Source organism: Bufo gargarizans, chromosome 2 (genome assembly GCF_014858855.1).
Source record: "Bufo gargarizans isolate SCDJY-AF-19 chromosome 2, ASM1485885v1, whole genome shotgun sequence".
In the NCBI taxonomy this organism is placed as follows: Eukaryota; Metazoa; Chordata; class Amphibia; order Anura; family Bufonidae; genus Bufo; species Bufo gargarizans.
The window spans coordinates 562,883,306-562,899,077 of NC_058081.1; the positions used below are offsets into that span (position 1 = coordinate 562,883,306).

A 15,772-nucleotide genomic window follows, 5' to 3' on the forward strand; every position below is an offset into this window, starting at 1 on the left:
TCAATTATAAACGATATTTCTAAGCATATAGACCTTACTTTACCTATTAAGCATCTACAGTCAGGTCCATAAAAATTGGGACATCGACACAATTCTAACATTTTTGGCTCTATACACCACCACAATGGATTTGAAATGAAACAAACAAGATGTGCTTTAACTACAGACTGTCAGCTTTAATTTGAGGGTATTTACATCCAAATCAGGTGAACGGTGTAGGAATTACAACAGTTTCCATATGTGCCTCCCACTTGTTAAGGAACCAAAAGTAATGGGACAGAATGATAATCATAAATCAAACTTTCACTTTTTAATACTTGGTTGCAAATCCTTTGCAGTCAATTACAGCCTGAAGTCTGAAACGCAGACATCACCAGACGCTGGGTTTCATCCCTGTTGATGCTCTGCCAGGCCTCTACTGCAACTGTCTTCAGTTTATGCTTGTTCTTGGGGCATGTTCCCTTCAGTTTTGTCTTCAGCAAGTGAAATGCATGCTCAATCGGATTCGGGTCAGGTGATTGACTTGGCCATTGCATAACATTCCACTTCTTTCCCTTAAAAAACTCTTTGGTTGCTTTTGCAGTATGCTTTGGGTCATTGTCCATCTGCACTGTAAAGCACCATCCAATAAGTTCTGAAGCATTTGGCTGAATATGAGCAGATAATATTGTCCGAAACACTTCAGAATTCATCCTGCTGCTTTTGTCAGCAGTCACATCATCAATAAATACAAGAGAACCAGTTTCATTGGCAGCCATACATGCCCACGCCATGACACTACCACCACCATGCTTCACTGATGAGGTGGTATGTTTAGGATCATGAGCAGTTCCTTTCCTTCTCCATACTCTTCTCTTCCCATCACTCTGGTACAAGTTGATCTTGGTCTCATCTGTCCATAGGATGTTGTTCTAGAACTGTAAAGGCTTTTTAGATGTCGTTTTGGCAAACTCTAATCTGACCTTCCTGTTTTTGAGGCTCACCAATGGTTTACATCTTGTGGTGAACCCTCCGTATTCACTCTGGTGAAGTCTTCTCTTGATTGTTGACTTTGACACACATACACCTACCTCCTGGAGAGTGTTCTTGATCTGGCCAACTGTTGTGAAGGGTGTTTTCTTCACCAGGGAAATAATTCTTTGGTCATCCACCACAGTTGTTTTCTGTGGTCTTTTGGTGTTGCTCAGCTCACCGATGCGTTCCTTCTTTTTTAGAATGTTCCAAACAGTTGTTTTGGCCACGCCTAATGTTTTTGATATCTCACTGATGGGTTTGTTTTGTTTTTTCAGCCTAATGATGGCTTGCTTCACTGATAGTGACAGCTCTTTGGATCTCATCTTGAGAGTTGACAGCAACATATTCCAAATGCTAATATCACACTTGAAATGAACTGTGGACCTTTTATCTGCTTATTGTAATTGGGAGAATGAGGGAATAACACACACCTGGCCATGAAACAGCTGAGAAGCCAATTGTCCCATTACTTTTGGTCCCTTAATAAGTGGGAGGCACAAACTGTTGCAATTCCTACACTGTTCACCTGATTTGGATGCAAATACCCTCAAATTAAAGCTGGCAGTTTGCAGTTAAAGCACATCTTGTTTGTTTAATTTCAAATCTATTGTGGTGGTGTATAGAGCCAAAAATGTTAGAATTGTGTCTATGTCCTGCTCCTCTTCCTCTCACTCCTCGTCAGTCATTCCATCAGCAATCGATCACTGAAGCAATTGCCAAGAGACAATAGTATGCATGCAGTCATCCAACGGAGCAGAAGCTGAACGTGCTTCTGTCCAAGTTGCTGGTGCTGCAGTCCCTCCCTTTCCAAGTGGTGGACTATGTACCTTTCAGAGAACTGATGGCTTGTGCCGAGCCAAGGTGGAGAGTCCCAAGCCATCATTTCTTCTCCAAAAAGGCAATACCAGCCCTGCACCCACATGTAGAATAGAAGGTGAGCCAGTCCTTAGGCCTGTCTGTGTCTGCCAAAGTCCACGGCAGTGCTGACCTAAGGAGCTATAACTACGGTCAGAGACAATACATGTCCTTTACGGCCCACTGGGTGAATGTGGTTCCTGCACAGCCACACCAACAACTTGGCCAGGTGATGCCGCTTCCGCCACCGCGTTCTCACACCGTTGGTCCTAGGACAATGTCCGCCTCTGCCTCCTCATCCTCCACCGTGTCCTCAGCCTCTACTGCAGGGACAATTCACAGTGCCCCTCTAGCATATCACATGTGCAGGGCACGGCGATGTCACGCTGTTTTGCACCTCGTTTGCCTGGGCGAACAGGGTCACACAGGGGACAAACTGCTCCATGTCCTTCATGAAGAAATTGAATCCTGGCTTTCTCAGCTACAACTCAAAATTGGAACCATGGGACAGACAACGGGAAGAACATGGAGTCAGCGCTGTGTCAAGGAGGGCTGAGCCATGCGCCCTGCATGGCACACCTGTTCAATCTGGTTGTCAAGTGGTTCCTGAAGTCTTCCACCCATCTGCAAGACATCCTAAAAATGGCCAAGAAGCTTTGCATGCACTACAGCCACTCGCACACCGCAAAGCACAACCTCCTTGAGCTGCAGCGGCTGAACGGCATCCCCCAACATATGCTGATATGCGACATTTCCACCCGATGGAATTCCACCCTCCATATGTTGGAACGACTATATGAACAGAGAAAGGCAATAAACAATTTCTTGATGATCCAAGCAGACAGGAGTACTCCCCTGTGTAACTTTGATGTCAGCCAGTGGCAGCTCATGCGTGACACCTGCCGTTTGCTCAGGCCCTTTGAAGAGGCCACATTATTTGTCAGTTGCCAGGACTACGGGATGAACAATGTCATTCCACTTCTTCATGTCCTGGAACAGATGCTGGTAAATCTGGCTGGTCAGGGGACTGGAGACGTGGTGCCTAGATCTCAAGGCCACATGAGCCCTGTGGGGGCTGAACTGGAGGAGGAGGAGGACATTGGAGCACAAGCAATGTGTATCGAAATGAGTGGTTTTTATACACAGGTGACAGGAGAGGAGGAGCAGCCAGTGGAGCTACAGGGCAATGAGGAAGAGGAGGCATAGGACCCAGACACACCATGGCAGTATGCAGTGGAGATGGAGGCAGGGAGTCCCTCTGAGTCACTTGCAAAAATGGCCCGCTGCATGCTCACTTGCTTGCGTAGTGACAGCCGAATTGTCACTATTCGGCAGAGCGATGACATCCGGCTCTCCACCTTGTTGGACCCTCGCTACCGGTCCAAAATGGGGGCCTTTTTTACACCTGCTGAGAGGGAGAACAAACTAAACTACTGTAGAGACATTCTATGTAGTCAGTTGGCCGCTGCCTATATGCGCCATAGTCCATCCTCTCGCAGGTCTGACCAGGGGGCCCTCTGTGCTCACGTTCCACTTCCATGGCTGCTGGGGAGGGTTGGGGTGCCAGGAGCAGTACCAGCTCTATCAGCAGCAGCCTGAGTCTAGAGTCACTTATGAGCAGCTTTCTTTACCTGCATAGTGAAGAAACTACTCACCAGCAGCTAGACATAGAGCAGGACCGGAACCAGCAGGTGGTGGCATACTTAGACAGCACCCTGCCACCCCACATTGAAGATACGCTGGACTGCTGGGCAGCCAAACTGAATTTGTGGCTGCAACTGACAGAGTTTGCCCTGGTAAAGCTGTCCTGCCCGGCCAGTAGTGTGGCATCAGAGCGGGTGTTTATTGCGGCGGGGCCACAGTTACCCCAAGAAGAACTCGCCTGTCCACCCAAAATGTGGAGAGACTTTGTCAAGATGAATCAGGAGTGGATCAGCTAGGATTTCCACCCACCAATGCCTGATGCATCAGCCTAGATCATTCATGGTGCTGCACCAACACTTTGACAAAAGAGACCGGTTTCTTCTGGCTACCTGCCTCAGCTTCTATTCTGATGCTGCCACCCACCTGATGCAGCACATCTGATGCAATTGTCAGAGGGTACTGTTATTGCCACCCACCTCCCCACTCTGTCACCGGGTCACTCTGTGGTCTCCTCATGCTGCTGCCACCTCCACACTATGTCACCTTGCCACTCTGTAGTCTCCATATGCTGCTGCCATCTCCACACTATGTCACCTTGTCACTCTGTGGCATCCTGATGCTGCTGCCACCTCCACATTATATCACCTTGCCACTCTGTGGCCTCCTGATGCTGCTGCCACCTCCACACTATGTCACCTCGTCACTCTGTGGCCTCCTGATGCTGCTGCCACCTCCACACTATGTCACCTTGCCACTCTGTGGCCTCCTGATGCTGCTGGCACCTCCACACTATGTCACCATGTCACTCTGTGGCCTCCTGATGCTGCTGCCACCTTCACACTATGTCACCTTGCCACTCTGTGGTCTCTTCATGCTGCTGGCACCTCCACACTATGTCACCTTGCCACTCTGTGGCCTCCTGATGCTGCTGCTGATACCTCCACACTATCATTGTGCCACTCTGTGGCCTCCTCATGCTGCTTTCACCTCCACTATGTCACCTTGCCACTCTGTGGCCTCCTGATGCTGCTGCCACTTCCACACTATGTCACCTTGTCACTCTTTCATCTCAGGATGCTGCTGCTAACTCAACACTATGTCACCATGCCACTCTGTGGCCTCCTGATGCTGCTGCCACCTCCACACTATGTCGCCTTGCCACTCTGTGGCCTCCCAATGCTGCTGCCACCACCACACTATGTCACCTTGCCACACTGTTGTCTCCTCATGTTGCTGCCACCTTCACACTATGTCACCTTGCCACTCTGTGGTCTCATGAAGCTGCTGGCACCTTCACACTATGTCACCTTGCCACTCTGTGGCCTCTTGATGCTGCTGCCACTTCCCCACTATGTCACCATGTCACTCTGTTCCCTCCTGATGCTGCTGCCACCTCCACACTATGTCACCTTGCCACTCTGTGGTCTCCTCATGCTACTGCCACCTCCATACTATGTCACCTTGCCACTCTGTAGTCTCCTGATTCTTCTGCCTCCTCTACACTATGTCACCTTGCCCCTCTGTGGCCTCCTGATGCTGCTGCCACCTCCACATTTTCATTGTGCCACTCTGTGGCCTCCTGATGCTGCTGCTGATACCTCCACACTGTCATTGTGCCACTCTGTGGCCTCTTCATGCTGCTTCCACCTCACCACTATGTGATAGGGCCACTCTGTGGACTTCTCATGCTGTTCCCACCCTCCCCACTTCATGACTGGGCCACTATTTGCCTTTCGGCCTGGCTGACATCATCATTGATTTGACCCTTCTTCTGATCTGTCAGAAGGAAGGAAAAATGAGACGCACAACGGATCCTGTCTGTGTAGCAGCTGTAAGGCCTGTAAGGCTTGTGATTTGGTAGCCAAAAGCGGGAGTGGGTACAAAACACAGAAGACATGCAAATATTACATTCACGTGTCATCTCTGTTTTGGATCTAATCCTGTGGGGGTTTTTTTGCATTAGCAATACTGATGGATTACTGACCAAATGCTGACCGAGTGAAGGCGGATGCTTAACAGACAGGATTCATTTTTTGTGGGTTATTGTTCTGACGGATCAGAGGAAGGGCAAAATAATCAGTAACCTCAACACAAACTTACTGCTGACACCCTTTCCACTCTGTCAGGGTGCTCTACTTATCTAAGAGTTTAATAGAATAGGTTCTGTAGACATCTATGTGGAATCAGCTGACAACGGTGTAAAAGGAGTGCGCTTCTTCTTGACGCTAACATCGACCTGTAAAGTTGAGTTCATACTTGAGTTATTTGGTCAGTTTTGGCCCCATAACTGCCCAAATAAGTGAAGTGTGCAGTGATTCTAAGAGCGACGCCTGTCATCTACATTTCACACTGACTCACAGTGTTATTTCACTACCAAAGCAGACTTCCTATGTGTGTTATTGCAAGCCACAGTGTTCTACACCACTATAAAGGCTCTCTGTAGCCAGAAAATAACTGTTTTTTAACATGATTCGCCGCAAATAAGATCGTATCGAACCAAATTTTTTCCAAAAATTAATTGAAGCAGCCGAAACGAATTTTAAAAAAATTCGCTCATCTCTAGATGTGACATCTTGACCAGAGAGGTAGATTTGAATGTCATCAACATAGAGGTGGTATTGGAAGCCATGGGACTCTATGAGCTGTCCCAGGCCAAATGTATAAATAGAGAAAAGTAGGGAAACTAGGAGGGCAACAACACAGATAGGGCATGATGAAGAGGTGGGGTATTAGTGGGAAACACTGAAAGTTCTGTTGGTGAGAAACAAGGAGATCCAGGATAGGCCTACATTTCTTACACCAAGGGATGAGAGGGTTTACAACAGCAAAGAAAGGTCAACTGTGTCAAAGGTGAAGGACAGGTCAAGAAGGAGGAGTACAGAGTAATAACATTAGCTTTTGAAGCTAGCAGATCATTTGATTAGTGGTAGTTGAAGAGGTTGGTGTTGGGCAACATGCTCAGCCGAACACCAGTCAGTGTATTTAAATCTAATTTAGCCTCTATTTCTGAAAAGTTTCTGGCGGGATTCGAACTCAAAGAATGTTAACCACGACACTATAGAGCTGCATGGGCCGTTATAAAAAAATTAAGACTGATTTCTGCTACATAGAAATACTTACTAGTAGTAAGTATTCCTGTATAGCAGAAGTCTAGTTATTTTAGTAACTGGCCAAATAAGTTGAAATAAGTTGAAATATGAGGCCATGTCTTTGGCTGAGATGACGGACGTAGAAGGGGACACCTGGGGACAGAGTAGAGAGTTAACGGTATTAAACAATTGTTTAGGGTTGCGGGAAAGAGACGATATGAGAGTTGTAGAGTAGTCCTATTTAGAAGTAGTGATGGACAAACATCTGCCAGTTCGCGAACGCGTGAACGCAATCAAATAATCGCGAACAGCAAGTTTGCGGCGGGTCCCATTTATTTTAATGGAAGGCGAACCTGAAAAACCTTCAGCTCATATTTGCAGCCCCCCAAAAAATTACTAGAAGTGCACAAATAGTCCCACAACATGAACAGTGACATACCAGATGTATTATTCTAATTTGCGATCTCCATTTATTATTTATTTTTCAATGCAAAATATTGCAATATAATTTTTGCGTACGCGCTTGCGCAAATGCACTATGCAGTACCCAAATGCACTATAAAGAAAGTATATTGGTATATAACACCCCGCTTCAATCAGTTTTTTTGGGGGGCGACTGGTATGTCACACCAGTAGAAATGATTTGTTCCAATAACGCTTGTCCCTCTATATACCTGCAGTATCGCAGCAGAACCGCACACAACTGCCGCACAATACAAAGGCACTATAATATACTTTCTAACATAGAAAGTATATTATAACATTCTACAAGGAAGGCAATCCATTAGACTATACATAAAAATAAAACGCAACCTTTAATAATTTTACTATGAGGGTCCATTAACACATCCATTTTGCGGATCCGCAAAACACGGACATCGGCAATGTGCATTCCACAATTTGTGGACCGCACATCGCCGGCACTATAATAGAAAATGCCTAATCTTGTCTGCAATTGCAGACAATAATAGGAAATGTTCTATTTTTTGGCAGAAACGGAAGCACAGATGCGGCAGTGTGGATGCGGACAGCACATTCCAGCTCCATTGAAAATGAATGGGTCTGCACCCGTTCTGCAAAATTGCGGAATGGATGCGGACCCATTTTGCGGACATGTGAATGGAAAAGATATCCCTCAAAATGAAAATAAATGTAATTATTAAAGTTAAGCAAAAAGCATAGATGTGGTAGGTAATAACAAGTGCTCGCTGGCACTAAATCAGGTGCTCGGCGGCACCAAATCAGAAACCATATGTCCTATCACAGTCCGGGGGGTTCCAGTGCACATCCATGAATTCCAGAGGGAAAGCAAAAAACATCTACCCCTGGGCTAGATGATGATGTGGTATTGAAGGACAGGGTGGGCATGAAACTGTCCCTGATATTGCCCTACAGGGGGTGCTATTCTGGCCCTGATAGCCTTACCACAGACCACCCGCCCAGATAAGAGCGATCCCGTCTGGAACCTTACCCTATATAAAAATGGCCCTAGAAATCCCCTAGCCCCTAGGCCCCTGACTTCCAGGTGATCACTATATAGATCTATGTGTTTTTGACTCATTATAAAAGTACATTATAAGTATATCGCACCCCTCTGTGTATCACACCTATTGATAGCACACCTATACCAGTCCTTAAAATGACTATTGTGGCCCTATTAGCTTGTGGTGTCCCTAACAGCCTGTCCCTGCTCCACACAGCAACCTCTCCCTACACTGAATGTAAAATGGCGGCCAGGTCAGGTTTATTAAGGTAGGGTTATGTCCATGTGCTGAAATGTCTCTATTAGCTGTCCTGTACTACCTGATGGATGTGTCATGGGTCAAAGATCTTCATAATGTAAAAGAATATGGCGGGCGCGAATTTCTCCATATGTTCGCATGTTCGGCAATTTGCGAACACGCAAAGTTCGCCGTGAAACGATCGCCGGGCGAACCGCAAGGCCATCTCTATTTAGAAGACATAAGTGCAGACTTGAAGTTGAGAACAGCATGATTGGATGTTTTGAAGTCTTCCTTGGAGTGAGTTTTCTTACAGCATTGTTCTGCAACTCTGCAAACTTGTCAATTTTTTTGACTGGTAAGTGTGATAGTATTGTCATTTTGATGGGTTTTGCTGTGTGAGGGGAACATTGGAGTCTTGTGGTATTGTAGAAAACAACAGCTGTGCCAGCATTGTGAAAAGAAGATATGGTTGACAGCAGTGAAAGAGGGACAATTTTTATAAAAAATTACATTTTGATGCAAAGTTGCATGAAGGAGGCTGTGTGTATAAAGTAGTAAAAGGCATTTTGACAATATATAGGTTGTCTACTTTTAGAACATTTGTGGGTATGAAGGGGGTAGTATTTTATTTTATAATTTAGATTTTATGTGTACTTCAAAAAATGCTAAAATTGTCGAGACTACCAGCAGTGCAAAATGCCCAAATACCTCAGCAGCAAAAGGGCTAATCTGTATGGGAATGAATGATCACAGTAGCAATCACTTGCTCTCATACAGAATGGATTGTTGCTGCACATAAGTGCAGCTCTCCCTTCTTTTCAGTGATAGGTAATTATTGGGAAGAACTGAAAACTGTCAGCCTGTGTTAAAAAGCCTTAAAGGGGTTGTCTGAGTTATTATTTTGTTCTTTCTATGTTCATAACTAGGCAAATGTAACAGCTTTCCAATTAACTCTCTTTATCTCCAGTGGCTGGTTTCTCAGATTTTACTGAGGGTCACATGACATGTGATGTCAGCTTCTCTCCCTGCTCTGATAAAGGTCGTTTACAAGCCTGTAAACCAGAAGTCACTGTGCTGGCCACGCCCCCTTCACTGCTCTCTCCTAGGATTCTTAACTCCTTCAGCTGCACAGACTGGGTAGCTGCAGCAGCGAGGAGACAATGCTGGGCACTAGAGCTGACAGACTAGAGAGAACATTGCACAAGAAGGTAGGGGGAAGATCCTGTGTGTATTAGCAGTGTCATTATACAGCTGGGAATTGTAGTTCTACACTTACAAGTTGCTGTTGATTCTCCCAGCACTCAGGGCAGCTCTTGTATCCACTCCCTTAGCAGTGTCATTATACAGCTTGGACTTGTAGTCCTACACATACAACATGCTGCAGAGTCTCCCAGCAGGCAGACATGTCACTCAGGGCAGCTCTTATATTCACTCCCTTAGCAGTGAAGGGGGAGGGGCAGAGATTGTTTTTATTGCAGGTAAACAAAGGGCCAGAAAAGAACCAGGGAAATATGGAAATATATATATTTGTTTTGCCTGAAACTTGCTTAGCTTAGTTATATATTTCTGCCCATCAGATTTTCTGTGCTATATTTTTTTTTTTTCATAACTCGGACAACCCCTTTAAAGGGGTTATCCACGACTTTCTTGTTTTTAAATGAATCCCCCACCTTGCTTGTAAAGGGCGCTCCAGGGCTGGATCTAGGTGAAATGGGACCCTGGGGCGGAAAACAATAAGGGGCCCCCACACATGACACTTGCTGACTTTAACGTCACTTGGCAGCAGCACATCTCTCCTTCCCTCCCCCAATGCACATTTCTCCAGTCCAAACAGAACCAGGGCGGGCTAGTACACTGGCACGGGTGAGATGGTGCCTGGGATGGATCCAATCCAGTTTAATCAACCAACCTACCAGTAACTGCCCCCCCCCAAATGTACATTTCTCCAGTCCAACTGACTCCAAACAGAACCAGGGCGGGCTAGTACATTGGCACGGGTGAGATGGTGCCTGTGATGGATCCAATCCAGTTTAATCAACTAATCTACCAGACTGGGATGGTTCCCGATCCAGTTTAATCAACCAACCAGTTACTGGTAGGTTGGTTGATTAAACTGGATCGGATCCATCCCAGGCACCATCTCACTCGTCCCAGTGCCAGTATACTAGCCCGCCCTGGTTCTGTTTGGACAGTTGGACTGGAGAAATGTGCATTTTGGGGGGGCAGTTACTGGTAGTACCAGTGCCGCAGGGCGGGCTAGTAGTACACTGGGACAGCCCGGAATGATGAGATGGTGCCTGGGACTAAGTAAGTCAGTGAGTGGGAAACTGGGAATGGATGGATCATGGATCTGATCCAGTTTAATTAACAACAATATAACCAACCTACCAGACAGCAACTGTAACTGGTCTGTGACTGACTGTGTTCTGTTGTAGACTGTACACTTGGAACTTGGCTGGCTGCCTTCTCTGTGCGGCGGGCGGCAGGCCTTCCCTGGAGCTGGCAGAGTCAGACTGAGCTGTGGCTGGCTGGCTGCTAATGGAGCTTGCTCCTTCTTCAAGACCAAGTTCTCTGCTCTGGGCGGGGGGGCGGAGCCTGTGGCAACATCAGCTAGACGTGCCTGTCTGTGCCGTGCATTCTGCTCCAGTCTCGAATCTCTTAAAGAGACAAGCAGCGCAGGCAGAGCGGCCGCCCTCCACTCCAGTCCAGTTTTAATTACATTACGCCGTCTCCAGACCGGACCGCCCGGGACTCCGGCGTTGCGGGCTGCAGGGTTTTTATTAGCACTGTCTGCAGACAGTGCAGCGCCGCCACACACTCCCACAGGCACACAGAATAGAATTATAGATAGTAGTTGCGGCCAGGCCGGCGCTTGTGGGACCCTAAGGAGTCGGGGGCCTGGGGGCAATTGCCCCCCTTGCCCCCCTTGCCTCTATGGAAGCGCCAGCCCTGGGGAGCTCAACTGTTCTCTGCTATTTGGTTCCAGCTCAGTGGGTCCTTTGCTCTCTTCTGTAGTCTTCCAGTCCCTGCATGTAAACTTCCAGCATGCACAGGATCACGTGTGCTCCTGCAAGTGAATGACTGGCCTCACCATGGTGTATCCCCAAGTGGCATGTACTGCTGGGTCACATGATGCTTGGGACATGTCACCACTAAGGCTAGTCACTGGCTCCAGCAGCACTGGAAGTTTATATGTGGGGACTTGAAGACTGCAGCAGCAGAGAGCCAAGGGCCCCTCAAAGTCAGATTCACAGGTACTTGTGGGTGAATATGTAAGAAACAGTCATGTAATGTCTCTAAGTTTCATTATCTTGGTAAACTGTGCTAAAATTTTATGTATAATGCTGTTTCAGTAATACAGATAAATGTAAAATGCCTGCAGTATTCGTTTGGTCAGTAGATGGCAGCATAGGACCAATTTGCATTGAAGTTTACCATAGAGAAAGTGTTTTACTGTGATACTAGTTCTTTAAGGCAGCAGCTAAGTGTTGCAGTGACACGCCCCTTATGATGTCAGCCTGCCTCAGTGTGAGTAGAAAGAAGGAGAAAGAGAGTCTTGAACTGCAGCTGCCGCCATATTGGCCAGATAGAAAACAAGTTCTGTGCTGTGTAAGACGTGGATTGCCCCAAACAGTAAAGAGACTCACAGTGCTGTTGAGGTACCAGACAGTAACTGTAAGATTCTGGATTATATTCAACTGGTTTTCCAGCCTGCTGAGGAAGACTCCTTTGTTGCGGATCCTGCATTGGTTAAAGGTAAAGGACGACATCGGGCTCCACCGTGCACTTCCACAAACTGTAAGAGGTCCACTTGGACCGCTGGGATAAGGGGGGTGTGCACCCGCTTGAAAGTTAGGGTCAGTTAGGGACAGTTTCTGGGACTATTATTTCTTAGTGTCCGCACTGCGAATATGGACACAGCAAAGGTGAAAATTGCTGCTGTGTTTAACTTGTATTGTTTATACTGTTTTGAATATTTTGCTTGCCTTTACTTCTGTAACTTCACTGTTAACCTGCTTTTATTAATTTATAGTAAATGCAATTTTCTTAAATTTGACTTCTGCGTACGCACTCTTTTCTGGTGGCGGAGTCAAATCACCTCCCTTGTTCTCGGTTCACAGGTATGTCATTTAAAAAAACTAAACATGAACAATACCTTTAAATTTATGCCATCTATACAGGATTAGTAAATCTGCCTCATTATCTTTTACATCTATGCAGGAGATTTGAAGCTCTGTATCATAAAAAAAACCTAACATATAAAGAAATATTAAGGAAATAATTAGCAAAAAATTTGGAACTGAGATACGTTTTTTTTAACATCAACATTCACTTTAATTATTCATGAAACTTTGTTACATTTCAATCAGCAATATTCCTTTATAGGGGAGAGAAAAGAAACACTACCTTTTTGGATTCATCGTAGCTTTGCTCAAACTTGTACCTAGTCCCACTTTTGCTTCCCAGTTCCAGCCACTTTCCTTTAAACCATTTTACTATAGGCTTTGCAGTAAGCTGAGTACCATTTACAGTGATTTGAACGTTAAAATCTTTCCCTGCGGGAAAAGGAAAAATATAATTCAGATTTTAAAAAAGGTTGTAAAATATATATTTTCCTAATATTGTAAAGAAAAGGTTTACTTCATCTCATTATCTCCCACAAAAAATGGGGTGTTCAAAATGCTGTCCACAGGTTACATGTTTTAGACTACTTTCACATTTACGCTGTGGTTTCTGGTTTTGAGATCTGGCAGAGGATCTCAAAACCGGACCAAAACAGTTCTGTTTGATTTAACCAGATCTGTCACTAAAAACAATGTTAGTCAATGAGTGACAGATCTAGTTTTTTTTAGGATCCCCCAAAAATGGATCTGACACCATTGACTTACATTGTTTTTAATGACAGATCCGGTTTGTTCAGTTTGGATGGCCGGATACAAAACCGCAACTTGCAGTACAGTCACAAAATGGAATGCTGCCAGAACGTTGCATATTCTATTCAATCCATTGGCCCTAAACTCTGCCGATCTCAAAACCCAGAATGCCAAAGCACTGATGTGAAAGTAGCCATATTGCAATGTAAATCTTCACAATATCTCTCACACACAGAATTTCAGGATTTCAGGATTTCTCTAACAGGGATTTTGAGCACTGTCCCACTCTCTAGGCTGTTCCCCTTCCTCTTCCCACCAAATGTTGAGGGGGGACCTTAGGGCTTCTGAAACCTACTGTCAGCTGTCAGTTCTTTAGGTTAGAGATTAGTGAATAGATTGTCCAAATTACAAATTCCCTCACTTTAAATATCTTTGATTGTACTGCATATCTCAAGTTCAAATAGCAAAAATTACATTACACTTTCTGAAATTTTTTTATTTTTTTGTACCCTTTCAAACACTTCCAAGCAGTAGCAATGCAAATATGAATAAACTCCAAGTAATGGTGATATTCTTTTCTTATTACATACCTGTCTGCACTGTTAAATTATGTGGCTTCTTCACAAATAATCCTGTCAGGGTAGAAAAATCAACGTCGGCGTCCGGAGTGTCTTTAATCAAAACAGAAATATGTGATTTAAATCATACAGAGAACTAATATAATGTTCTGTTTGTAACCATATCAACTATATATGTATCTTATATATAATATGAATTTCTGCTGTCTGTTCTTTATTCACGGCGAAACGACTGGACCAATCTGCAACAAATTTGTCATAGAGGTAAATCAGCAGCTTCTGAAGGTTGTAGACTAGGTTTCAGCTTTCTAGGACCTACCGTGTTTGAAATATCTACAAAAACGTATAAATGGCAACATCACATGACCTGTATTAGCCAATAGAAGCTCGCAAGTCCTTCATTCTTAGCCTTACAGACTTACAGACAGTTTTACACCAGGTGTCCATTACAACCCACTGCTTTTTCTCCACTGTTATAGGGCCACAATGGATGTCACTCTTATGGGAGCACTGTTGATGTCACTGATATGGGAGGACTGTGCATGTCACTCTTATGGCGGTTCCGTGTATGTCACTGTTAAGAATGTACTGTAAACGTCACTGTTATGAGGATACTGTGCATGTCACTGTTATTGGAGTAATGTGGAAGTCCCTTTTATGGGAGCACTGTGGATGTCACTGGTATGAAGATATTGTGGATGTCACTGTTATGAGGATACTGTGAATGTCACTCCTATGGGAGCACTGTGGATGTCACTGTTATGAGGATACTGTGAATGTCACTCCTATGGGAGCACTGTGGATGTCACTGTTATGAGGATACTGTGTGTTGTCACTGTTAGGGGGGACTGTTGATGTCACTATTATGAGGATAGTGTGGATGTCACTGTTATTAGGATACTGTGGATGTCACTGCTATGAGGATACTGTGGATGATGCTGTTATGGGAGTCCTGTGGATGTCACTGTTATTGAAGTACTGTGGTTGTTACTTTTATGAAGATAATATGGATGTCACTGTTATGAGGATACTGTGTGTTATCACTGTTATGAGGATACTGAGTGTTGTCACTGTTAGTAGGGACTGTGGATGTCACTGTTATGAGAAAACTGTGTATGTCACTGTTATGGGAGCACTGCAGATGTCCCTGTTATGAGGATACTGTGAATGTCACTGTTGGGGGGGGCTATGGATGTCTTTGTTAAGAAGGCACTGTGAATGTCACTGTTATGGGAGCACTGTGGATGTTACTCTTTTATGGGCACTGTAGATATCACTGTTATATGGGCACAGTGGATGGCATTGTCATATGGGCAGTGTGGATGGCACTGATATACGGACACTGTGAACAGCACTGTTACGGAGCACTGTGGTGTGTTGTCACTGTTGTGTCTACTGTTATGGGCCACTATGGATGTATCTGTTATGTGGGCACTGTGCATGTCACTGTTATGAGGCACTGTGGATGTCACGCACAGTGGATGGTATTGTTATATGGGCACTGTGGATGACACTTATATACGGGCACTGTAGATGGCACTGTGGTGTGTTGTCACTGTTGGGTCTACTGTGGATGTCACTGTTACGGGATGTGATATAGTATGTACTGTATATATATTTATTGCTATGTAGTTATATATAGAGTGTGCGTGGTGTGTATATATATATATATATATATATATATATAAATATATATATATATCTGTATACACTAAAACAAAAGTTCAACTTTTCCCCATCATTCTGAACTCAATACCCCATAATGTCAAACTGAAAATAGAAGGGAAGATTTATCAAACTGGTGTAAAGAAAAGTTGCCCATATCAATCAGCCAGATTCCACCTTTCATTTTTCAGAGTTCTTCTGGAAAATAAAAAGTGGAATTTGATTTGATACAATGGGCAACTAAGCCACTTTTCCTTTACACCAGCTTGATAATTCACCACCAGAATGTAAACAAAATTAAATTAAATCTTGCATTGACAAAAGTATTC

At 44.8% G+C, this 15,772-nt stretch overlaps 1 protein-coding gene across 3 annotated transcripts in view; it reads right to left on the reverse strand.

The window, feature by feature from the left end:
• The window catches only part of LOC122928627 (myosin-binding protein C, fast-type-like), a 262,327-nt gene that overhangs the window by 187,984 nt on the left and 58,571 nt on the right, over window positions 1-15,772 (reverse strand). For all 3 annotated transcript variants that reach the window (XM_044281649.1, XM_044281647.1, XM_044281648.1), the window contains 2 exons: window positions 13,791-13,871; window positions 12,734-12,882 (listed from right to left, as the gene is read on the reverse strand). In XM_044281649.1, the coding sequence (XP_044137584.1) occupies window positions 12,734-12,882; window positions 13,791-13,871 (230 nt within the window). The remainder of the gene's footprint in view (window positions 1-12,733; window positions 12,883-13,790; window positions 13,872-15,772) is intronic.